This window comes from Strix uralensis, chromosome 4 (assembly GCF_047716275.1).
Source record: "Strix uralensis isolate ZFMK-TIS-50842 chromosome 4, bStrUra1, whole genome shotgun sequence".
Classification (NCBI taxonomy): Eukaryota; Metazoa; Chordata; class Aves; order Strigiformes; family Strigidae; genus Strix; species Strix uralensis.
In genome coordinates this window covers 121,663,546-121,689,441 of record NC_133975.1, presented here as the reverse complement: position 1 = coordinate 121,689,441, position 25,896 = coordinate 121,663,546, and the positions used below count along the sequence as shown (strand labels likewise).

The 25,896-nt window shown below is 47.8% G+C and overlaps 1 protein-coding gene and 1 non-coding gene across 3 annotated transcripts; both read right to left on the bottom strand.

The window, feature by feature from the left end:
* Nucleotides 1–15,209: 15,209 nt before the first annotated feature.
* Nucleotides 15,210–22,995, bottom strand: EIF5 (eukaryotic translation initiation factor 5). Of its 2 annotated transcripts, none has more exons than XM_074868868.1 (12): nucleotides 22,850–22,995; nucleotides 22,487–22,679; nucleotides 20,224–20,503; nucleotides 19,872–19,953; nucleotides 19,484–19,656; nucleotides 19,047–19,158; nucleotides 18,245–18,384; nucleotides 17,566–17,724; nucleotides 17,216–17,377; nucleotides 16,787–16,951; nucleotides 16,380–16,514; nucleotides 15,210–15,609 (listed from the first exon to the last, which is right to left on the bottom strand). In XM_074868868.1, exons 3-12 carry the CDS (start codon nucleotides 20,293–20,295, stop codon nucleotides 15,517–15,519), a joined length of 1,293 nt encoding a protein of 430 aa, XP_074724969.1. In that variant the 5' UTR covers nucleotides 20,296–20,503; nucleotides 22,487–22,679; nucleotides 22,850–22,995; the 3' UTR covers nucleotides 15,210–15,516. The 2 variants fall into 2 exon arrangements, with proteins under 2 accessions (XP_074724969.1, XP_074724970.1); XM_074868869.1 differs by lacking the exon at nucleotides 22,850–22,995 and adding an exon at nucleotides 21,032–21,176 and having other exon boundaries at nucleotides 22,487–22,820.
* LOC141943635 (small nucleolar RNA SNORA28) lies at nucleotides 18,592–18,715 on the bottom strand. The gene has a single exon (XR_012629017.1). It is a non-coding gene; the product is annotated as a small nucleolar RNA SNORA28 (small nucleolar RNA).
* Nucleotides 22,996–25,896: the final 2,901 nt, after the last annotated feature.

Here is a 25,896-nt window from a genome sequence, read left to right as displayed (position 1 = left end):
AGGCATAAAAAGCAGGAGGACTTATGAAAAGGTTATCCAGGAGGAGGAGAGCAGAAGCAGATCAGGATTCCCCCAGCCTGAAAGCAAACCTGGGGAGCCTGTCTCTCCCCTGTGTGGGCTGGTCCCCAGATCCTTCCAGCAGCCACGCACTGGAGCAAACACTGTCACACAGCCCAGGGCTCTGGAGAAGCAGACCTGTATATTTAGCACTCCCATGTATTTTAGAAAAAGATGCAGAGTAATGTTTTCCCATGCACCAAGAGATGGACAGGACCACCAGTTCGTTCTTCACAGCTACCGGGCTGTCTGTCAGGCTGGCCAGCAAAAAGCAAGGAAGGGTTTTGGTTCCTGGTATGGATGCTCATGGGCAAACCCCCACAGGTAGCCCCATGACAGAGCATTCATCACTGCTCTGCAGGGCCTCCCAAGCCCCCCTGGGCACAATTTCCTGCCACTGCCACATCGCTGCAGCGAGGCCCTGGACACCAGCTCCATTTGAAATCACAGCTGTGATACAATGCAATTTAGCTGCTGGAGGGAGCAGTGGGGAGCAGACAGGACCTGGAGAGGATGACAGTATGGCCTGGCAGCTCAGCTTCTCACCCTCCCTTGGGCTCCTCCCCTCCTCTGGCAGAGGACCAGGATGCCAGGACACCTTCTCCCCTCTGATGGGCAAACCCATCACCTTGCTGCTGCTGTCTGAATCACAACCGCATTCCCTGTGTAGGATCAGCCATTAATGGATACATCATTAATTAGGACAGCATCAGAGCTCCTCGGGGTTACAGTGTCCCTTGGAAGGAGGGGAGCGAGATTCTCTGTTGCTGAACTGAGCCTGAGCTTCATACCTTCTAATTACCCCAGGCTGTCATGATTCAGTTGTTACTTGCAGCAAACACCCTGCAGGCAGCAGAGTGAAGGAAGGTGGCTCTTTCTGCAGATTAACTCAGCCACTGCCTTTGTTCCAGTGCCGTTGCACTGCATAGCAGCTGCTTACCCCACATACTCCTGTAACTGGACTTTTGGCAGAAGCACGTGCTCCTGGTTGCCACCAGCCTGTGATTTTTGTGGTATCACTCCAAAGAGAGTTGGCTCTGTCCCCTGTCCCGTTGCAGAGCTGCCTCCTGCCACCAGCACAGGGGCAGAAGTATCACCTAGAGCGCAGCGAGGGGGGAAATATTCTGGTCACCGATGTAACCACATATCAAAACCTTTCTCTTGTTAGGAGGGCATGTAATGTTATTAGTAAGAAGGTGCCTTACACTAGCTGCTTTGGCATATGGTCCCTTCCCCCAGCGCTCTGCTATTAGCTGCCAGAGATGAAAAGCCGCGATGTGCAGAGAGAGAGCTGGAGGCGTCAAAGATGTCACCTGCAAGCTGCTCTTTGCAGGGATGGGGATAGCATGAGGATGGGGATGGGATGGGTGAGAGCAGCCAGCTGGAGGGAGCAGAGCAGCCTCATACCACAGGGAACAGCAGTCGGGGTTGGGGCTGCTTGGCCTTCTCCCACTCCATGCCCACTCTGCATTCACACCTCCTGCCCCACTTCTGCCTGCATCCCCCACGCTGCAGGGGGGATGAGCTTCCAGCATTTTGGGGATGCCTCCATTCATGGGAGGGAGTGGGCCTGCCTCAGCAAAAGCTCCGGGGAGCACAGAATGGGTTTTATGCAGTTCACCAGAAAAACTCCCTTCCCAACAGGGCGGCTTGTGCAGAACAAGCTACAGATGTAAGGGCCGATCCCTGGTTTTAATTTTTTGGAGTGATTTTTAAGCAGCACCAAGGGAAGGGAGGCAACACATTGAGAGAGAAATAATTTTACCCTTTCTGTGCCGGTGGAGAAGATGATTGTTGTCTACCTCTGTTCAGTGTTTGAAAGCCAGACCATTTCTGAATATCCAAGCTAGAGAAGAGTAGGATAAAGTCCTTCACATCTAGGGCAGCATCATCTCTCATCTTATGTTCTTTAACCTCTCTGGCTCTGACACATCCCCTGTCACAGCACATGCATTCATTCAAGGCACTTCTGCAAAGCTTCTTTTCCTGGCTTGTTGCTTTGACAAGTTTTCTTTGCATGGCTTCCCTAGCTCTTTCCTCACTGCATCCAGGAAAAAATTATATCTTTTCCTGGAAGGTCCTTTACAACTTTTTCACATCAAACCTGCAGTGCCAATCAGAGGCTGGTTGCTCCTTTGCTGAATATTTGCCATGTTTCTCAGTGAATGATCTTCCTCCTTCCTCCTGCAGAGGTATTTCTACCTTGCAGAAAGGTTCTGCTAACATCTCCTCAGCTTCCTTTCAAGCCTTCTTTAAAAACCTTCCATTGAACTTTCAACTGGAAACAAAGCAAATCATGATACCCCCCCAAAGTCCCACCCTCTGCTTCAGCTATGACCCTTCAGTGGGTCTGAACTACCACCCAATCCCATGACTGCTGGATACCCCATGGATACTTGGCTGCTCTGCAGAGGCCCAGCCCATTTAGTTTTTTTCCCTCCCGAAGCAGTTCTGCCAGCCTCAAGGAGCTCTTTGAACCTCCTCTGAAACCAAACCAGATCAGCCCCTGCCATTGCCCTTGGTGGCTGGCGCTGGAGGCTGACAGATCCTGCCCCATCCCCAGCCTCTCCGCTAAGCTGCTGAGCCCTCCTTATCTGCATCCACCACCCAAACATTCCTGGGGTTGCTTCCTTGCACAGGTGGGTGCCTTCAAAACAGCCTCGGGCTCTGCTGGGGCCAATGGCTCTGAGCTGGCCGGGCTGGGAGGAGCTCTGCTGGGACCATGCTGAGTGGTCGGGCTCCCTGGGTTCTGATTCCTGAGGGAGTAATGCATCCATGAGTGAAGCAAGAGGAGCCTGAGCCACCCTGCAGCTGTCTTCAGGTTGATGCCAAGACACCAAGCCTCCAAAGAGTTTTCAGAAACGGGAACCTACCTCCATATTTTTTTCTCTCTGCTGTGGACCAGAGGGAGCATGGCCCTGGTGAGGGCTGGCAGGTCCCAGATGCTGCAGTGGTGACTAACCAGGCAGGGTGGATTTGTCATCCCACTTGTCCTAGGCTTGGAGTTCAGGGCTGCCCAAGCAGCTTATCCCCTGCTGAGGGCAATCCCTGCTTTCCCAGTACAAAAAATGAGATGAATCAACCCCAAAATACCCTCACACCCTGGCCTGATATACTCAGAATAGTGTCAGGAGCACTCAAAAAAGCACGATGCTATTAATACAGACGGGAAGGGGAAAAAGACTGTTTTTCAGAGCTGGATTTTGTGGTGTTTGAATAAGAAAGATATACTTGGAGTCACTGTATGGCATCACGGCTGCTGTGGAGGCAGCTACATCAGCTAGTCCTCTCCTCATCCCAGCTGGATGGACTAGACACAACTCAGTCCTCACAGGACTGAAAGGCTGGAGTTATTTTCCTGTAGAATTACCATGAAGGTCTACAGCCCTCTCTCCATCCTCCATTAAATCCATTTTCCTATGAAACTGGAAACCTTGATTAACAGCCTGCTAGAGCAGACAAATCCCTGGGGTCTTTCTATGTGCCCAAGAGACTGTCCCTGCTCCAGGGTAAACGTACGTTTCATTTTTGCTCTGCAAAAGAGAGGATGGACTGAGCTGTTTTCAAGGAAGCCTACAGATTCACAGGGAAAACTAAAAAAAAAAAAAAAAAGCAGTTTCTTTGGAAGTCATTTTCTCTTAAGAAGTTCTGTCTGCATTTTTTATTAATAATATAACACCCTGGATGTGTCAAAAAAAAAGAGAATACATTTCCTGGTGGGGAGCTCCAGCCTTGTAGAGCCAGGCAATGCAGTGAGGTTGTCATTTGCTTCTTGGAATTTCATTTCCTAATCAACACGTCTATGAAATGACTACATTTTCAAAGCCTAGTTTCCAGAGCTGCTGGGATCAAAGATTGGAGACGTGGGGGGAGAGAGGGGAGGGGAAAACCTGCTGTCTCCATCAGCAGCCCAGCACAGAGAAAATACCTGCACAAGAAAGCCTAAACAAGGGGTGGTTTAATGCCCTGACCTGGGTTTAATATTTCAGATCCAAACAAGAAAATAAGGACTCAGCGATCCAGCTCTCATCACACACCCCCTTTGGGGAAAAGAATCCACTTATTAAAAATGTGAGGACCCCCTTGAGATTTGCAGGATCTGGCTGGCCCCTCCTGGGGCGGGAGTGCTACGGAGAGCCATGGGGCGCAGAGTAGGGAAGGGGGCCTGCAGGGACCCTTCCGGAGCCACCCTGTCCTGTGGGAGGTGACATGAGTGGCACTGCTTTCATGCTGTCCCTGCAAAAGGCACCCGTCACCCAGGCCCAGGATGATGACTTGCCTGGCTTTTTGACTTCAGTGTCCAACTGGTTCCACCTCCCAGAAAGACTTGGGACCAAGCAGCCTTTCGCCAGGCATCTGATCTCACAGGCATCAGGTGAAAGGAACTCAAATACAGAATCACAGAGTCACAGAATCACAGAATCATCTAGGTTGGAAAGGACCTTGAAGATCATCTAGTCCAACCGTTAACGTAGCACTGACAGTTCCCAACTACACCATATCCCTCAGCGCTATGTTGACGCTACTCTTAAACATTAAATACATTAAAATTGCCCAAATCTGAGTCAGACAATCAGGGTTTTGCTTCTCTGGCACTTGCAAGGCCATAAATTCACTTGTCTGGAAGTCACCTAAAAGCCTTCCCAGAAGATGCAGACTGTTCTTGTGTTTGAAGAAGTTGGGAAGACTGGAGGAAAAAAAATCTTTTAAAAAACCCCACCTCTGGAGTCCTCATTTATCATGAAAAATTATATTTTTTTTTCCACTTTCAAGAAAAGACATCATCCCAAAATTTTCCCTTTTCTCTATGATGGTCTTTTTCCTGCTCACTACATGTGGAGATGCCAATCGGAGCTTGGCTGATGCTCAGCAGGTACTTGCACTGTGAAACCACCACACTGAGGAGCATCCTAGGCAAGAGGGAGGTGCCCACCCATGTCTCCTGGAGATATCCATAGCCCTTGGGCAAGCAGAGTTACCTGACTCTGGGATGCCGGCAGAAAAGTTTGGGTGAATCAACCAGAGGTGCTAAGGCGATGCACGGAGCTGTCAGCCACGTGGATCTGCACCCACTGCTGATTTGCAACTGCTTTTTGGGTGGCAGCTTGGTCAGCCTCTCCCCGCAGGATGCTGCCCATGCCTGTGCCTGGTAGAGCTTCATGGATGCAGCCAAATGCCAGTGGCAAGTTTTTGGACCAGTCTCTGCCAGAGCCAAGGAGATGACAGAGCAGCTGGTCCCCCAGTGCTGCACCAGCAGACAGCTCAGCCTCCATCAACCCCTCCCTCCACCCCTGTGCCACCTCTCTCACTGCCCAAGCAAAGCCAAGAAGCTCAGCCCTGCTGTCCAGCAGCAGCTTCAGGCAGGATCGTGTAGGGAGGTTTCTCCTCCTGCATGGCTGATACTGTTGCCATTGCGCTTTTCATTTAAGTTTTGCTGTGCGCAGCATGATTGCAGAAAAATCACAGGAGAGTGGGAAAAAAAATAGATGCTCAGATTCGTCCTATTGGAGTGCCGGACAGGAGATAGATGGCATTGCCAGGCCATTAGTTTTATTTTCTCTGCAGCTGCCTGCAGCTGTGGGTACCCCTCATGCTAACACAGCTGTTCCGAGGTGTTTAATTACAGCACCCCAGGTACCAGGAATGCAGCCGGAGAGGGGACCACGGGCGAGCAGGTGCTGCGTGGGGACTCACGGGGGCATGAGAAGGAACTGTCTTCCTCCCGGGATCTCCACCACAGCCTGTGCTGGAGGAGGAAGGTTGAACCCCTGAGATCATCAGCAGGACAGGGCAGGCGGGATCGCCTCGCACATGGCATTTGGGCAAACACAGCTGGTGAAACGGCTCGTTCACAAGATGCGTTACCTGGAAACAGAGCCAGACGCTGTGTAGAGGATGCAGCTCCTGCCTCTGTGCAGCGTTTTCTCTGCTGGGTGTGAAGACGTGGTGGTTGTTTCTGTAGGCAAAAGCGCTGCCAAGGGTAAGCAGGTTATGGCCTGAATATGTCCTCTAACGTAAAGGGCATCATTTTGTTCTTGGACCATGTGAGCTGAGATTACATGGTCCAGGGGTTTAAGACCATCCTGCACAATACAGGCTGGAGGGTATCAGCAAGCAAATTCTCCCTGGGTGTAACACTGACGTATTATATACCTTCAGGAAGAAAATACCTCCTGATTTATAGACTGTGTGATGGAGAGGCAGCTGTAGCTTGCTCTCTCTCTCTCTCTCAAAACACTTTCTTGACAGTAGTTTTGGGAGAGGATTATTTCCACCACTCTCACCTCCATCCACTGCCTGTCCCATCACACAGCTCCCACCCGCTTCCTTCCAGAGGCATCTCCTACACTGCAATGCCCCAGCTGGCCTAGGGTGGAGGGTGACAAGGTGGCCCCTGTGCCACCTCCCCATCCCAAGGCACCCCATGTCTCTTGGGGCCCTGTGAGAGGCATGACCCCGCTTTCCACAGGGGCTGCCGAGGGGGGTGGTGTGAGGCCGGGGGTAGAAACGCCCTTTCTATCCAACACAGAGAATTTTGCACTTATTCTCCAAAAATGTGAGGAAGAAAACACGAGCTCAGTGCGTGCTGGGAGAGAGGAGACCAATCCTGGCAGATCCGTAGCCATAAAATATTCAGGAGTGTGAAAACTGGAGGGGGAGGATTTTTCGGTGGTTTTTCTTTTTCTTTTTTTTTGATTGTTTTTATTTTATTTTTCTTCTAATTTCTTTCTTTGTTTTTTCCCCCCTTGTTTTTCTTTTAATTTTTCCCTTGTTTTCATTTTATTTGTTTTTGTTATTTCTTTTTTCCCCCTTGCTTTTATTTTTTCCGTGTTTTTATTTTATTTCTTTTTTGTTATTTTTTTGTCTTTTTCTTTTTCTTTTTTTTCCCCCTTGTTTTTCTTTATCTTTTTCTGTTTTTTATTTTTTCCCTTGGTTTTCTTTTCTCTTTCCTTTTATCCGTTTTTTCTCTTTCTCTTTTTTATTTTTTAATCGCCTCTTTTAATTTTTTTTTGTCTTTTTTCCCCGTTTTGCCTGTCACGGCCGCAGGGCCGCTTTGGGCCGGGGCGGGGCCGAGTCCGAGGCCGGGGCGGGCCGTGCCGCCGGCGCACGGGCGCCCCCTGGCGGCCGCGCCGGAGCAGCGCAGCGCGGCGGACGAGGCGGGGAGGGCCGGGCCGGGGCCTGTTCTGGTGCCGGGGCGGCCGCGCTGCGGTGTCCTTGCGGGGAAACCCGCATCCCCCGCACCGTTTCCCGCAGGCGCTGGGTGAAGGGGTCCCTGCCGCCGCCTGTGCCCGGCCCCGGCCCCCCCAGCCTGCTCCGGCACACCCCGGGGGGCGAAACGCCTCGCCGCGGCTCCGTGACCCGTGCTCGCCCCCCGCGCCGACCGTCGTCGCGGCTTGTGCCCTCCTGCCCGGGCTAGCAAACACGACCCGTGGCAGGGGTGGTGGCGGGATACTCCGGGCCACCGGTGGTGGCACCCAGGCTGGGCGCAGGTCAAAATCTGTCCCTGTTCCCTTGCCGTCGCCCGCCTGTCTGCCCCGGCTGCGCCCCGCAAGCGCGTGTGTTCGCGCGTTGGAGGGTCCCAGCTGAGATCCCCGGCCAGGTTCTCCTGGGCTACAGCCTGAGGACATTCATAGGAAATGGGTCTCTGCTACTGTGAAGAAACAGAATTTAGGGAGGGAGGGAAAGTGGGTCATGGAAAATTTCCCAGCACTGGTGGCTTCTCTGGTACATGGGTACCTCCATGGGGCATGGACCTCTCCATGATGTCAACCCTCTGACAGCTACAGGCATCTCCATTACAGACGCCAAAATCCCCCACCACTGACCAGCTCTGGACCAAGGCAGAGACGGTTTGCCACCGAAGCAGAGCAAGTCCCATGGAGTAGGAAAGGCAGAGTAGTCCGGGAGACATGCCCTCCAGTAGATCCTCGCAGGTTACCAAGTCAGGCCCTGAACAGTGTTTGGCCTCTTTGATCCAGGGCTGAAAATGGGTTCATGGGAACAGGGAGGACAGAGGAAGGCTCCTGTCATCCCCCATCACCCTTGTGCCTGCAATGTGCAGGGCAGGTCGAGTCATGAGTGCAGCCACTCCTTCCCCAGCCCGCAGGCACCTGCAGGTTTTCCTGCAGAACAGGTTTTCTGGTATTAGTGATACCGCTGCTTCGTTCTGACTTCCAGTCCCACCCCCCACTGCTGAGGAAAAAAAAGGAACAAAGGCAGCGACAATCATAAAAGACTGTAAGAAAAAGAAACTGCAGCAGTTAGTGCCTTGCGCTCATGAGGCACCGCAGCTCCCCGGTGCACATCACCGAACGCCCCCAGAAAAGGATCTCACGACAGACAGGTACCTCCTCTCCCACTTCTCCTCCCACCACGAACACTCAGTTCCCCCTTGATGATTCAGATAAAACCACCCCCTTGCCTGGGACAAGCCTGTCAGTGTTACAAAACAGGAAGGCCTCACCGCTCGCCTCTCCCTCCTCCACCACCCACGTACCACCACAGCCACCTTCACCTCTTGGCTTCCCACTCACTGGCCTGGACCAGGATGCAGCCAGCCGTGCCCATGGTGCTGAGCTCAGCTTCCCTCATGCCTCCCTGTCAGCACGCACACTCCTGCCCTCCCCAAGGGACCAGTCCTGAGCAGATGTTTCACCCAGACACCCAAACCTGGCCATGCAAAACTGAGAGCATCTCCAGGTCTGTGCAAGTGAGGAGATTCACCAAGAGTGGGTAGTGGGGAGAGGCAGGCTGTGCAGCTCCGGGGGCTTCACGAGCACCTCTTGCTTCCTACGGCAATTGTTTTGCCAAAGTCAAATGTGTTGCTCCGGTCTTCTGGCATCAGGATTGACCAGGAGCTGGCTAGGAGGACTCATCACCCCTCATCCCCTTTATTTTTAATCAGCATGAGGAGCACACAGTTAGTTAGTAACATGTAGGCAGAACTAATTTTTATGATTTTTTTTTCATCCCTGGACTCTTGACTTCAGCAAGTCATGCTGCTTGCTAAAAACTTTGGCTCCTCCATTTGGCTGCAAGGTGAAGGTGGTGTTCTTCGGTGACCTCTGTTGGGTAGGATCCAGCCCGCTTCCCTTACAGACAGGTTTCCCTTCCCTTTTTCTGTACTGCTCCACCTCAGCAGAGACTGCTCTTCTGGAGGTGGTGTCTTCCTGACAGCAGCCTGAGTGGATGTGCTTACCACATTGTTCTGACCTCATGGGACCCGGCTGGCATTGTTTGATCGTTTAAACTGGTTCTTCAGTTTTTGTTAAAAGTCCACTGACAGTCAATGACTTTTTCCTTAAAATTGCCCCTTCTGCATCCTGGATCTTACACAGGAGTCTTTCAGCAGAATAAATGGAAACTAAAATCTAGCCATACCGTTCACAGAGGAGGCACAGAGAATGCAAACTCCTGGATTAAATGTCAGATGATAAATAAGAATCTGAAAGACATTATTTAAAATCCCATGACTTGCCCCACACAGAGCAGCATTTTCCTGTCATTGCAGCTGTGCTCCTGCTTCCCATTTCTCCCGAGTGTGCTTGCCCACTGTCTGTAGCCACCCCGAGCCCCACAGCATGTCCAGCTGGGAATGCAGAATGTCCAGCAATGCAGAATATGAGGACAGGCTGAAGGAACAAGGAAGGCAGGAGATGGAAGCCTTTAAATCCAGGTTTCCCAGCCTCAGAGAGCACATGAAAAACCCTTAGTCTCTTTATTTAGTCTTTTCCTTCTTTATTTAGTCTTTTCCTATGTGAACTACTCCAGTCACAATTTGTATACCTGTAACTTTGTCCATGATTATTCATTAAATAATTAATAGTTTATTAACAATTCCCTGACAACACAGGGTTGGGATTCTCCTGGGGAAATATACTTTCCTCGTATTTCTTTTAAAGCTGCCACCTGTCTACCTTAATTGCGCAGATATAAAGCCACTGATGTCAGTGCTGTTAGCTGCGTTTTACTAGTATCAGATAAGATATAAAAATCAGTATCAAGCAAAAATTCAGAGAGAATAATACAAGAGCCACACAAACCTCCTGTTGAGAAGTTCCAAGTGCTGATACTTCTTTTATTTGCAACGCGTGGCTGAAGTGCCTATGACCCTAGGCTCAGACCAGATCTTTCCTTTGCATCATCTCATTCCCCCTTGAGAAAGAAAATACTGTGCAGAAAATGCATCCAGCACCATGGCAATGAGATAAGATTAGCAGTGGAAAAACTAGCACTCTCCAGCTCCAGCCTCAGAAAATGTCAGGGACCTGGGAGCAGGAACAGGCTCTGCAACCTCTTCCCCTGCCTCACAGGTGCATGGCTGTGTTCAGGATCAGCTCCGATACGGTGCAGCCAAGTAACCTTGGAGCTGAGCCACTGGAAGGAGCAGTGTGAGAAAGAGCTGGGAGGAGCCCAGTCTGGGGCATCCCCACCTTGGCACTTAGGCTGGGGCCCTTGTAAAGCTTGGGTACCCGTGCCCAGCCATGGGCTTTGCTGATCCTGGCCTTGCCTTACTGACCTGGCTTCCGGGCTTCACCCTGGACCTGCCCCGTCACGACGGATTTGTGTGGCCATCACTGGAAGCTAATGGCATCCCATTCACGGAAACCCAGAACGCAGCTTTTTGCTGAGGATAAATTACTAGAGCCAAAGCTATGTAGCAAACACCAACTTTGAAGCATGTGCAAGTAGGAAAACCGATGTCTGGAAAAGATGGTTGAACATTTATTGGATTTCCCTGACACTCATCACAACAGGAGGAACCATTCCCTCCGTTTTACTGACAATGGTCAGGTGAACTACTGGTTCTTAGGTTCCTAACCCAAAGTATTGAAGATTTTTTTTTTTCCTCTGAAAAACATTAAGGAGTTTCAGAATTTTACTGAATTAAAGGCAGCATCACCTGAGTGCTGGGGCCATGTCCTTGATGAATGTAAGGAAGCTGGGGAGATACCCTGGTGCTGGTCCACACTAGGTAAGGAAGTGACATCCTGGGAAAGCTGGTCAGCGGCTCCAGAACAGCTCCCCACCAATTCCAGGTCTGGAGACAGACTCTGACACCTCTGTGGCAGCAAGATGATTGTCTTCAAAATGGAAAACATAGACAATGCCAGCAGCCTGTCAAGCATGTAAGCAATCCTAATGGCTCCAACAACTTTATAAGATTTAAGCTGAAATTTAAACCTGCAAACAGTATTTCACAGATAAGGCTTTAAAGAGCATTGCTTTCAAGCTGCTTTTTATTGTCTTTATTTCTGGGTTTTCTGTTCCACATCTTCACGGTTCAGTGGTGTTACTGAATGCCAAGGAGTCAATCCTCAGCAACAGCCCTCCAAGGCTCTTTCAGAGTAATTAGTTTGAGAAGAAAATAGCTGCCACAGTTTGGAAGACTAATTGGTGGGTCAGCTACTTTTGTTCCATCTCTCCTTGCCATTTCCGTTCACTGGCTTCACCGGGAGCCCAGAATTGCTGGGATCTTTATTGCTACCCTGTAGCAGCCTTCAAATGAGAGGACAGCTCCGTTACAGATCACTACATTAACTGCTTCTTGGTGATACCTCTTCTCTTTAAACATCAAGGTTCAGAACTTGCACAACTGGAATACACCCACATACAAAGTGTTACTTATTAAGAGTTATAAATCAACTCTTTTAACTCTGTGGTACACCTGGCTAGCAACAAATCAATCAAACTGTTTGACTTGGGTGGAGATTGGGATCTTTCAGTGAGCATCCCAACCCAAAGAAAAAAAAAAAATCTCAGCAGGGAGGAATGATGGCCTCGTTGCAAGGCGTCACGCAAGTGACCCCACAGAGCAAACTGCACCCCATTTAAAAAGCTGACCTCTTTGGGGGTGTTGCATCGCAGTTACACTGGCTGGGGCAGCTGCTACCACAGCAAGGGAAAATAAGAAGTGTTCAGCACATTACTATGCCTACTGCAGTCCCTTCAGATCACTTTTATCTTTAGTCAGTACCTTGCTACAAGCCTGAGCTGTATGCTCTCAGGAGCAAAGAGCATCCTTTTATGCAATACATGCCTACTGTATCCGGCTGAGTGGGGCCCCGGCCTCTAATGACAATTTTTAGGCTCTCATTGACAAAAGTCAAAGCCGCAATTTTACTTTTTATACACACAACAACAATCAGGATTTCAAACGCCGGTTGAAGCCACTGAGCTCCTTTCATCTGCTGGTGATGCTGCCTCAAGCAAAGGCGTCAGAGCAGAGAAGCTCCCCGTTGTGCTGGACGAAGAGGAGCCCCCGATGAAGGCTGCTGAGCTCCCGACCACAGGCTCCTGGAGGGAGATGAAGGTTTGTAAAGCCAAGGCTGAGGGACCCGCCGCTAGACCTTCCACCTGCCAAACTGCAGCGTTCCCGCTGAGGTTTTGAAACAGAGAGACTATAGGGTACGAAGTGAGGGAAATCACCCAACACTTGCCTTTCTAGGTGCCAGGAGTGTCTTTGAAGCTTCGAGCAGATCGTATCTAAGCGCCAAGTTGCCTTTTGAAGATGTACTTGTTGCTTTTAATCAGATAGCAGCGGCAATAAATTCAAAGACTCAGGAAACTCCTAAGTCAGACTTCTTCCTTCCTAAAGAAATGCTTGCAAAATGAACACTCATTTGTATTAGCTGGTGGAATCCCCAGTTAACGATCTGGGATGGAAACAGCACTATGTATGTGAAAATAGGGTAAAAAGTGTAACTCGGTGCCAGGAATTCCCTAGTTAGTGGTAGTCTCAGTGCTTCTAGAAGCCTCCCCCATGTCCAAATATTAGGGTACCACTTTATAATAGACTTAATCTGATCTTAATCTGATGTGGACTATTACAGACAAGAACACTTTCACTCCCTGCATGCTTCCACTATGTTTACCCCAAGTCTACCATCATATAGCTTTGCTATGACACCATCAGTTCACTGATCCTAAGGAAAACTGTTTTTTTGGTGGATTTATTTCCTAGTTTCCCTGCTGGAAGGAACAGGTCTGTCTCACTAGTCACTAGGTCTTGGGGTAGAAAAAAAGATTATCCCCTTTGGTGGGAGCCTGCAATTACACTCAAACCTGCTCTAAAATGAAGCTAACTACACCCTAAATGAAACTTCACCGTGTCACTGCCAGCAGCAGCCACCACCACACAGCACGTGCTTCAGACAGAAACCTCCTAGTCACATCCTAGAGATGGCATCAACCCAGATCTGCAAAGCCACAGCTGCAGGCCATCAGGGTGGAACCACCGATTATTCTGGTGAACCATGCTGACCTGCAGTAGCTAAGATCAGGCTCAGAGGATCAGGAGAGGCACTGCCGGCGTGGCAGGGGACTCTAGTGCAGTTAGTGAAGGGGCCATAACACTTCTCAACGTCGCAGCTGTGACGCACTCCTGGGAAAGAGCCAGGCTTCCCCTTACTCCCTCCGCAAGCAGGAATGCTGCTCAGAACAGCGAAGCCAACTCAAACCCCTACGCAGAATGTTCCTCCAGTCTACAAGCACTCACCTCCCACTGCAACAGGCGGGCTACCAGGGAGGCACAGCTTGAGAAGCCTCATACCCCCTGGAGATACTAATTTCAATTTTGGGGTCTCCTGGTAAGCCCAAGCTGTTGGGCAGGACGCCCAGGGCTGAAACCTTCCCTCCAACTAGACAGGGTTTTTAACCCTTCCCTCTCAAGCTTCTGTCAGCACTCTGAAGTTCTAGCCTTTTGCCTCAAAAAAAAGTTACACAGGTTCTGGTCTCTAATTGCTACCCACATGAAAACCCACCCCTAGTTTTCCACAGCAGTACCAGGCAAAAATCAACAGCTCTGCAACAGCTACACTGTTTTCAGCTGGGATTTCTTCCGAGGATTTCAACCCTCGCGCCTGGCAGGCTGTAACTGTGTGCTCACAACTGTCACACCAGGGAGGTGTGTGCCTGCCTGCCCCAGGAGGAAGAAGTGCCTTCCAGAGCCGTCACATGGGGATTAGTAATTCATCTTCCAGGTTCCCAACAAGCATACAAATTGACAATTAGTTTCAAAATACAAACCCCTAGTTTAAACAGAAAGGGGAACAAATTTTCTTTTAGAGAAAAGGAAGCGAGGAATAAACATATATTGAAATTAAAAATCATGTTTTTGTACTACTGCGATAAGCACCCATCTAAAATAAAAGAACACTTCCAAATGCTCCATGGCTTCACTCTTTTTAATGCTGTTTGCCACACCTGCTAGTGCCAAGTGACTATTTGATGCCAGGGCCACCGGCAACGCAACAGTAAGTTCACAGACCTACGCCCCACTGTTTTGGAGAGGAAAACCTGCAGCTCAAGTCACCACCATAGTAACCAGCAAACAAAATCTTCCTTCATCCAATTTTATGTTCTGCTAAAACAATCTGACTAGAAAGAGCAGCTCATCGTGCACTAGAGCCTCTCTCTCAAAACTTGTGATACTGAATCTCACAATAAAAATAAAAAAATCCAACACATTGTCATGCTCACGTCACTCATTGTTTTCCAGAGCAAAAGGCTGAGAAGGGAAAAAAAACACCCCACACTGACAGGCTCCTAGGCCAAACCCCTTCACACCAGTTTTCCAAATTTGATGGACTAAGCTTCTCTTTGTACTATTTCTGAAGGAACCTGGTATCTCAGCATTGGCATTTAGGATCTGCAGAACACAGCTGCAGAGCTCTGCAGGCCAGCTTCAGGGGCTGCTGTGCTCAAGGATCAGGCAGCAGAGCAGAGCGTGCCCTCTTCCCTCCCTCCCCTCCCCGCAGCAGGCTGTCCAGCGGCAGTACCTCCCTCAGCTCCCATCAAAAGCACAGAAACCTGTATTTCATGGAGCTGTTTAAAAGCCTGAGGAAAACAAGAAAAAAAAAGCCAACTTATGCAATGAACACCTGTGAATGTTGTTAGAAAAAGCCTGCAAGGATCCTAAGCCAGACACTTACCTTCTGCATTTAGCAGCTGGCACCCGTACACTGTAGATTACCCAACACCTGCTTCTTGCTCAGGTTTCCAATCTCCAATGTTGCAACAGCCTCTAAGCTTTTTTTTTTTTTGGCATCTCACTGAAGACTTTCTTGTCATTCTGTCTCAAACTTTGCACGTTTCACGAAGTTGTGTGAATACTTACTTGGAAAAGAAATAAGGGGTTTCAGAGCCACAAATGAAGATTGACCAAAATCAAATCCTTTATTTCCACAACTGTATAAATGTGCTCCAAGTATGTGTCCAACACAAGTTAGAAAAACAAAATAGAACATGCCAGTTGCAAACTAGATCAGTTCACTGACGTGCTGACTCCTTGGTATTAGGCTTAGTTACACAAGACCAGTCACAGTAAAAAGATACATTTTAGAGTACAAAGAGTAGCAGGATGTTAAGCCATTTCAGCTTGTGCACATACAAGTCACATTTCTGGCAGAAAATGCAGAGAAGTTTGCATTTTTATGCAGGAAGCTATGTTGCATCACTTTAAATGGCATCAATATCGATATCGTCATCTTTATTGTTTGCAGGCTTCACAGTTTCAACTTTAGGTACACTGGCAGTTGTAGAGTACACCACCTGGGGAGAGACAAGACACTTTTACTATAGCACCTACTTGCCATTAAACACAGTAATAATTGTAACAGCAGGAGCTGCAACACCTGCCCGCTCAACGGCCCTCCCTCCCATCTAGCGCCACGAGCTGTGTAACCCGCTGCTCCGTCTTCTGAGATGCACTGCACAGCACCTTCCAGTACAAGAACTGTACAGGAAACCCGAGTTCAAGCGTGCTGAAACTGCAACTATACCTTAACATCAGTCTCTAGAAGGCAGAGGCACACGTATGTGCCTGTAAGAAGGTTCTCATAGCCAGGAAAAAACCCACATGCAAAAGAAGTCCCAGCCACAGTCTGGAGTGTGGCTAACAGAATTTACCTAGGCCTGAATGTAAGAACAGCCACCTGTTCTTTCATCAACTTTTCTGACAAGCATACACCCCCCACTAACTCTTTTAAAACACGAGCCTTTACACATAATACCTCTTGTCATTCTTCCACTACATGAACCACTGCTGTGCAAGAGACCGTTTGTACTGTTCCACAATGACAGTCTTTGCCTATTAAGATGCACCTGTACTGTTACAAAAATCATCTTACATAGACAAGCACCTGTGTGGCAAAAATGCTCAGACAAAGCATCAGAAACAAGGTGGTTCTTCCAGTTCCCAGTGCACAGTAATGCATGAAGTAAGGTATTTTAGAGTGCACCAATATGAACTACAAGACTTACACATGCAGGGACAGTGCAACCTCGGAGTTAATTATTCACAGTAAGTGAGCCTTTCCTACCTCTATGTTTTCATCTTCATCCTCTTCTTCATTACCGGAAGATTCTTCTTCAGCTTCCTTTAGCCATGTAATAAATGGTTCTGCTTTGACACGGATTTCTTTGGCAAGCTCCTTTGAAACGTATTTCTTTGAGGCCTGAAAGACAGAAATACACAGACTTTGCTTGAACACTGAAGGAGTGTACATCAGATCACACCCAAATACATCAAGAGCTTAACTTAGAACTCTAATCTCATCCCGCTGCCTTGAACAGCCCATCTTTGAAAAAGATGCTTCTCCCAGACAGTAACTTCTCTCGAATTAGTCGTTTAGAGACATGTGCACAAGCTATTACACCAGAACAGAGAAGCCAGATGCAGCGTACTACACTCAGGTCCTTGGCTAATATGTGAAATACTACCCCTTACCTTTTCTGCCCAGCCAAGGATGACTTCTTCTTCCAGAAGATCTGCATCATACATTTCCTTCAAAATATGTGGTATTTTAGAAATAAGCTGAGACTGATGCATGGCTACCACACACTCAAAGCCATGGAGAAGGTACCTCTGAGCCTTCTTATTGTTGTGGCAGAACTAGAATTGTGAGAAAAGCAAAAGCAATTAAATTACCTTTTTTCTCCTCTCTAGGAAGAGCTGCTGCTTCTGGCCGCAACTCAATTGAGAACAAAACTTACAACAGCTCATACTATCCCTCCCAGCAGTTCCCCCTAGCTAAGGGTTAAAAACAAAAAAAAAGCCTTCCCCACAGTACCAAACAATCCAGAACTGCATCAAGCAGTTGCTACAAAAAGTCAACCCAACAGTTATTATGTTGTGTGCAAAACAAGAACTGCTTACACGAAGGAAGTGACGCCTGTATTTCCTTATCTGTTCACGAATCTTTTCATCGAAAAGGACTTCAGTGAGAACTAGTGGGCCCATAGCCTTTACATCCAGTCTCTCTGCTTCTGCTACAATGTCTTTGTCAGAAGTATCAATGACGCCTTCTTCCTTCTTTTTCTATGAAGACAGAAATAGAAACGCTTTAAAGCTACTGAGGTCTGTGTCAGTGCTCTATTGCACTGCTTCCTTCCCCACCACTGGTGGAATCAGTGCTTTGGCAGCTTAAGCAGCTTGCCCTCAGTCTCCTCACCAACATTTTATACAGCTCTAACAGAGTGACTACCAAGGAACCAGAGAATATTCACCTTCACAAAATCAAATAGTATGTTGACTCTCTCCTCCACTGTTCTTTCCAGGTCTTCACTAAGTGTGAGGTTCTTTGCATGGTCACTAATTTCATCCATTCTACGCCTCTGGGCTTCTTCTGTGGTGTCTTCACCCCAGTCATCATCATCTTCCTCCTCCTAAAAAACCAGAACCAAACCAACAGGTTCATACAATGTTACTGCAAGCTTAGCAATAAGCAAGTGTTGTTTCTAAATAGAGATTTGAGAGCATAAAACCAGATACTTTTGATTTTTCCCTAAATAAAGGCTTATACTACAATTTAGAAGCCAAAGATGATGGAGAAAGTGTAGATGTAGGTAACGAGTAATAGAAGCTAGACTGAATTTGCAGCCATCTGTAGGGTTAGCTGAACTGCAGTTTTACCACTTTAGTACACTCCCAAGACTCTCCTTTTCAGGGACCTTGATTATAAAGGGTATGTACCTTTCACTTAGTAAGGAGTACAGTGTTAGTGAAAAGTTGATAAAGCTGCTACAGAGGAGACACAGGGCTACTTTTATTCCAGCAGTGAGGTTCTAGATACTGTTAAGAACTCTTGGTGCAATGTTGACTTGCAAGGAACAGCAGGGATTCAAAAGTTTTAAATCAGAGCAAACCACTACACCTTCCCATCTTCCCACATTCCCTTCTACTTACCACAACCTGTGGAGGAGTAATCTCCTCTGGTGGTGGGGGTGGAAGTGTCTCATTGCTGGACACAGAACCATTCTCTTTATCCTTTCCTTTTCTGTTCTTCTTATCCTTTTCTTTCTTTCCTGTACCAGTGTCACCACTTTCTGCAATTGAATTTTAATGTTTTATTCTATGACCTAGAAAAAGCTAAAAAGTCCCTGCACCTCTGCCAAATCCCCAAGTGGTTTGGATGCTTTTATTAGCAGCAAGTTCTGTACAGTACCCATCAGCGGATACATTCAGGGTAGATGTACACCTACTGGGGAAACCCCTGGTTCCAGGCAAAGTCTTGTTTCTCATCAAGACTTAAGGTTGTCCAAGTCTATATAACAGGTGACCTCACAAAGCAGAGACCCCTGGAATAGGTTAGACTTTTCTATTCTAGCAAGCTTAAATTGCAGCAGGCAACTAGATGCTTACTACAGAGTGTTGCTTGCACAGAACAAGTACGTTAGTCAGCATTTACTATACTGCTTTTACTTCCTACCCTTCTACTTCACGATGACAGAGAGGCAAAACTGCACTGGAGCTCCTGCTGACTAGCTCTCCTCCTATTCAATTTTGTCCTGCATCCAACTCTTCAAATACTTCTACTTGGGAAGGATACAGGATCACAAGGGTAGAGACTGCTCACATTTAAACTATGCTGACCCACAAACATATTCTGGGAGTACGCTGGAGCCTTTTCACACTTTAATTAAATATGAGCTATTTGTTTTTCTTACTGAGTTCCCTTTACCCCCACCAAGTAAGTAAACACACTTACCAGGTGGGTTTTTGAGAATGAACGTGCAGAGTTTATGGTTTGTGTCAAGCATGCCTCGATAGCCACAGGCTTTGCAAGAGTTACCTATAGTTTGTTTCTTAGGATTGACATGCTGTGAAAAGAACAACCTCCAGTTAATACACCACTTACAGAACAACCATGCATTAAAGCCTAAACTTGATGTTTACATTACCATCTACACAGGACTAAGCCAGAGGTTAAATGTATCACCCCCAACCAAGCAAGTTTAGAAGTAGCTATTTAGCTCAAGAGTTTTGAACTGTTATAAATGTAAAGCCTTCCCAAAGGGGTGTGGAGGTGCGTACTGGATTTTCTTTTCAGATATTCAAGTCAGCTGTTAACTTCACACCACTTCCATAAACATCTGATGAAGTGTTTCCGTAGCGCTACCATTAATACAGGTGGCAAGCACTCACCAGATCAGTTTCGGGATTCTCACACTCAGGACAGAGAACAAATTTTTTAATGAATCCATCCAACATGTCTTGCAGCTTATTCGCCTCATGAGATCCATTGACAATGTAACGGTCATTCTTAACATCAAACTGGGTCTGTGCTCCCAGCTCACAACCAAAAAATTTGGTAGGATCTGTAAAGAAAGTATAACAACCACCACTGCCCTTGTATCTTTATTGGGATTTTTAACATCAAGTAAATAGGCCATTGCTTCTGTTTATTATTCATCCTGAAATAATTCTTTCTTACAAATCATGAAAGAATGGTATTAATGCTGCATTAGCTACCTAGTACTACCACTTCAAACAAAAGCATTGAAAAAATGCTGTGTCATTCCAGACTACTTACACGTTGGAGGCCGATTAAGCGCCTTTGCAACGTCAACCATGTTGACTATAACCGTCTTTATTCCATTTCCTTTGCCCTCCACCTAAAGGAGAAAAAAAAAAGCGCATTTGAAGATTAAGTGACTGCAACAGCCAAACCCAGTATATATTCCCCATTTCACTACATCGTTCTGCCTTGAAGTGCGTCATCTTAGAAGAGCTAAGGTGCACTTAGTCTGGACAGAAAGAAGCAGACATCCTCCTTGCCCTGACTGGCTAATTTAATTATCATTACCTCACACCTCTCCTTCCTCTATCAGGAGAGCGAGTGGTGTGAAACACTACCTACTTACCACTAAAAGTTCTTAAGTTACCTTGGCAATCAGACGGGGCATTTTGTAGCGATAGAACTGATCTGAAACACTGCGGTTGACGTTGACAGACATTTTGCCTTATTAGTAGCTTTATCAATAAGATGAAGAGATCTTTGATTGCAGTTTTTTGGTATCTTCTGTCTGGAGAAGACGGGATGACATAAACGACTGCAAGAGTTCTCGGTCTCTGACATGAAAAAATTTTCGCCACTGAGGCTGTAAGGTTCTTGCTTGTATGCTATGTTTCCCCAATACAGGTACCAGTGGCTGCGCAACAGCTCTGCAAGTGTTAACAAACAGAAAAGAAATGAAGTTTATCTTAATGTGCACCAATCACTACAGAGCTATATAAGGGACTACATTTAGGGTAAAAATTAGGAAAAAAAATACATTCTTTATGCTACGGCTTTCTTCAGCTTGTGGAACTGAAAACAATAGCCTTGAACTGTACTAAGTAACTTTTCCTCAACTATGCTACAAGTTTCCACCCTCTTCGTTCTTACTACCCAAAAGCCACTGACAGGTTAAGACACTTTTCTGTACAATTAACTCCCGGAGGAGTGCTGTGATCAAGAAGGCAGGGAAAGGAACACTGATGTATTATGGAGACCAAGGGCTCCTGCACCGAGAGGGTCATGTGATACGTTTCAGGCTGCAGAAAGCAGGAGAAAGATCTGGAAAACAGTTTCGAACTCCACATCATAGCATGAACCTATCACACAAACCAAAGCCTGTCAGAATATTTAGAAATATCAGTAAGATGAAGCAGCAGCAATCTGTAGCCCAACATAATTTTTACATGGCTTACCAGTTTTTTGGATCGGAGTGGAAAAGAGTTGGAAATTAGGTAATTCTCCCTCTCACTTATGGATTCTCATAGCAGCTTCTGTTGAGTTTTGACTTAACAATAAGCCTGATACAAGTCTGACATAAGTTGCTTCACTGTAGAAAGCCTAGCAATGCAGAGGTACAGAGCAGTGCAGCAGCTTTTCCAGTTGATTATTTTCTTAGGGGAAGGGGGGGGAGGGGGGAGGAAGGGGAAGGAGGATGAATCCTATTATTAAAGTTGCCTTAAGCAGTATTTACATATTTAAATTAACATGTGTCTCTATAATCAGATCTAAGAGTACTTAAGCCACAACTGGTTGACTACACAGGCAACTCTTGACTACAGCACGGCTATTCTGACACGTCATCATGTTGTTATCATTAATGACAGAAGCACTGACACATTAAAATAGCCTTCTGAGTATTTATGCATAAGAGCACGCCTGTACGTTCCACACTGTCCGAGTCCCTCTGGTCAGGCTTACAATAAGGAGCAAGCAGATCTGTACGCGCCTTGTGTTCTACATTAGCCCAGATGCAGTTTTGCCCTTCCTCAGCACAAACCTCACCGGGGACTTTTTCTTTCAAGCACGAGGCTTTCTTCCCCAAGATGTCTAAAAAGAGCCACCATGTGACCTGGCCACACGCTTGCAGCAGCACTGAGGAAGCGGGTTATCTCGGTGACTGAGCATGAGCTCTCAGACAAAACGTGCGGTTTCCCCTCCTTCCAGATTACAGCTTTTGTCTGCTGTAGACTAAAGCTCCCTCTCCTGGTCCCTAGGACACCTCATCCCAAGCACCACCCCCCCAATATGCTATGTACAGAGGAAAAAGCGGGAAGGCAGATCGAGTCGCTGCTTCAAAGCGCCGTTTCCCCGCCCCGCTCAGCCCTGTGATGAGTCATAAATGCAGCAATTAGCACTGACTCAGCGCTGGAAGGGATGGGGGCAGTCACCTCCAGCCACGCATGCGCTCTCCGGCCGCGAGAGGGGAGCGCTCCGCACCCCCACCCCCGGCGAACCCTTGAGGAGGAGCAGGCGCCCCCCCCTTCCCCCGCGGCGGGTTTGTAACTGCGCCACAGCCGCCCGCGCCGCGCGCCCCCTCCCCGCCCACCCACTGCACGGGGAGGCGCGGCCCCGGCCGCCGCCATCTTGTCTCGTCGCATGGCAGTGGTGGGGAAGGAAAAAAAAAAATTTAAAAAAAAACCCCAGCAAAGGGGTGCAACTTAAGTTTTAGGGTGGGGTTTTTTCCTCCCTTCGTTTTTCCTTCCTCTCCCATTAAGGTTCCGCACACCGCATTACACTAAACATCTCCCCCTACCCACCGCCCCAGCCCAGCCTAAGGCGCCCGCCCGCTCCCCTCACCTTCCCAGGACCCAGAGCCTTCCCTCAATCCTAGCTGCCCTCATCCGCCCTAGCCCAGTACTACTACTCACCGTTTTCGTCCAATAAAGACATAAACCCAACGCTGCTCGCCCCGGGCTGCGACGAAGCCGAGTGTGCGAAAAGAATAGGGCCGTGGGGGCGCTTATATCCAGACGGAGGGGGAGGCGGAGGCGGACGCCGCAGCCTCCGGGTCCCGGCGTCCTGGGGCGGGCGGTATCAGCAGGGACAGCAGTGCCGGGCAATCTGCGGGCAAAACACAATCAGGTGCATCGTTAGTGGTGACACCTGTGAGGAGAGGGAGGAGGAGGAGGGGGGAGAAAAGGGAAGGGGGGAGGGAGAGGCGGCGGCCGGCGCGCAGCGCAGGCAGAAGGGGGCGGCTGATGGGACCCCGGCAATGGCTGCCCCGTACTCACCTCTAGAATGTTCTCGCTCTGACTGAACAACGCCAAAGCTGGGATCAATCAGCCAGCGGCGTGCCCCGCCCCCCCAGCCTCCCCATTGGCTAGCAGCTCCTCTTGGAGTGAAGTTATTGGCTGAAGCCTCGCTGTCCCCCTCATCCACTGGCGGCCACCGCCATCAATCAAAACACCCCCGGCTTCGCCTCCCTCCCCCTCTGCCCTCCCCCCGCCAGTGCCCCAAAGGACATCGCGTCTACATCGGCCGAGTCTCGCGAGAGAACGCGGGACGGGGCGGGGGGACGGGCGGGCGCTGGCGAGGGCTGAGGCAGTGCGGCAGGGCCTGGGGCGGCGGCTGCGGGGCTTCCAGCGTCTTCTCCCGGGGCTTCGAGCTTGGCTCGCCCTTCCCTTCCCTTCCTCCTTCTTTTCTTTCTTCCTTCCTGCTGCCTGTGCCGAGAGACTCTTCCCGTCCCCCTTGTGCTGCGGTTAGCGCTGCTTCGCGCCCTGCGGCAGCGAGGGGCCCCTCGGTGTCCCCTCAGGGCTGCCGGCCGTCCCCAGCCCCGCCCGAGTCCCGCTCCCCGCCATCGCCCCCACCCCCCCCGCAGGCAGCGCGGAGCCGGCCCGGGGGGGCCGGCGGTGCCCCTCGCCCCGCCGCGCTCTGTGGCCGGCGGCCCGCGCCCGGCCGGGGGCGGGGAGAGGCGTGCGGGGCCCTGCGGAGGAATGAAAGCTTGGGTGGGTTGGGACTCGTAATAGACCAGCAATGACCGAATGCTGGACATCACAGCAACTACAAATTTTAAATTACTTAAGAATTTAAATTCCTTTAAATTAGAAATAATTTAAAGCAATTAAGTTGCTGAATAAGTTGTGTTTTTCCTGTATAGCCTGCATTCAGGGTGCGGGAAGGAGCCTATTATTCAACTTCAGTGTCATAAAGACAGCTGTGGGTCGCTCTGGGTGCTTGGGCTGCCTTACAAAGGATGATACGATTGGTATGTGCATATACTCTCTAGTAATGTAAAATGTTGCCAGCCCTCCTTAGCTGATTGGGACCCTGGATGAAACACCTGTTTGGATTTACATTCACCTAAAAAGCAGAAAACTTTGGTCCTTTCTTCCCTGTGCTCTATTCTTTCCCATTCTATCTTCACTCTTACAGCATCACAGGCATTGCTGTTTTGGACATGTTAGAATGTGCATAATGTTCAAGTGGCAAAGAACTTTTTTTGACTTTATCTATTGAGTGATGAACCAATTCTTTCACCCCTATAAATACTTCCCAGCAGAACAATACTCCTCAGTTCCTGTCACTGTGTCTTACTGAATAATGTTGGAAAGCTTCTTGATGGCTATGTGGGTGTACAGAGGAAAAGAGAGGGAATGAAGATAAAGCTAGTAGTGACATTAAATAATGTCATATACTCTAAATCTCTTCCTGCCTGAAGTTAGTTTTGAAACATAGGCTTCTCAGCTGACTTTGATAACACATTGATGTGGTCACAGAATCATGTAGGCTGGAAAGGACCTTTAAGATTATCGAGTTCAACTGTTAAAGGGAACACCCCTCCTGCTGAACCTTCAAGTACGTCTTGAACATTTGTGGTGTGATGTGCAAAAGAACTGCATTAAAATATGAAGGTGACTGATAAATGAGGTTTTCTTATAAATCATAAAAGCTGGCCTATCATTATGAGCACTTCCAGTGACACGCAATAATGAAAATCTTGTTCCTTCAGGTAGAGCAACAAGAGATAAATCTTGGTGCTTTCTAACAAGACTCTCCTACGTGATGGCTGCTGCCCTAGTTATACGTCTCTTTTCAGCATATGGAATAGCAAGTCTTTGTAGCCAGGAAACCATCCTGTAAAACATCATGTGAGTCTGTCTTGGACTTCGCTATCTGCATCTGGAAAAGTTAAAAAATATTCAGGATATGTTAAATGTCTCCTTGATAAATAGAGAGCAACACTTTTTAAACATGAGAAAGAGGGTTAGAGCAAAATAAGGAAGCATCCCCAAAATATGTGAGGCTTGGCGGTTACCATGAGGGGAAAAAAATCATAAAAATATGGGAGGCAAGAAAAGCACAGCAGGAACTCCTTTGCTGTGAAAATACGTGGCATGTAGAACTTGCTAAATGCCTCCTGTCTGTGGTTTTAGTGGCATGCTAAAACACCTACGAAGTTAATAAATTATGAGTGTTAAAGCATACTGCTGCCGACAGCACCGTATTGAGCAGCAAAAGGGAAATGAGACCCTGAATTTGGTGCTATTTGACATAATGAATACAGAACAGTTATGATTAGTAGAATCAAGAATAATTTTTTTACATAGTATATGAATCAACATCATTAAGTTAAAGAGTTACCTTTTAAGATAGTGTTCCTTCTGCAAAAAGCAGGTCCCATCCAGATGAACTCATATGACTCCTGGACTATATAAAACAAATTAAAACTGTGGCTTATTGTCATCGTGGTGCCTAGTTGATTTTTTTCTCACTAGAACAATTAATTAAATTAATTGTTAAATGTTAAACAATTATTGAATGTTGGATCCCAAATATTTTTACTGAATCTTTATAGTTTGTTCATTTTAGGATTTCATGGCTTGGCAAGACAGAAAAATATTTTCTCTCCTCCCACTTGAAAATGTCATGGTTTCATGAATCCTGAAGTTCATAGTTCACATTGCTTGCGTGACCTTCAAAATACAGACCACTTGTGTGCTTTGCATTTCATTGGTAGAAACTAGGCAGGTTTTCTGTATACTTTTGTAGTTAAGACACTTTAAATGCATTAATAAGTCAGGTTTTGTAAGTGGTTTCATGTCTGAGAGTAGTAAGTTTTCTGCAGTGGACCTTAGGGTGCGTTTCCTTATCGCAGGAATGCTTTATTATTGCTCAGTTCAGCCTTAACAGTTCAAGTTTGTTCTATGTTGTCTTAGTTTTTATTAAAAATAACAAAGAGTCAATGCCTGTGATAATGCAGCAAAATCAAAATTCTATTGGAAATCTTAATACAGGTCTAGATTTAAGATGTAAATCTTCAAAAATGGGCATTGTAGCC

Excerpts from the sequence above, each read along its gene's own strand:
- EIF5 (XM_074868868.1), bottom strand. The coding sequence starts at position 20,295 with ATGTCTGTCAACGTCAACCGCAGTGTTTCAGATCAGTTCTATCGCTAC. Across the intron at positions 19,657-19,871 it reads GCTTAATCGGCCTCCAACGT|ATCCTACCAAATTTTTTGGT; the intron begins GTAAGTAGTCTG and ends CTTTCTTTACAG. Across the intron at positions 16,952-17,215 it reads ACAGGCGTCACTTCCTTCGT|TTCTGCCACAACAATAAGAA; the intron begins GTAAGCAGTTCT and ends TCACAATTCTAG.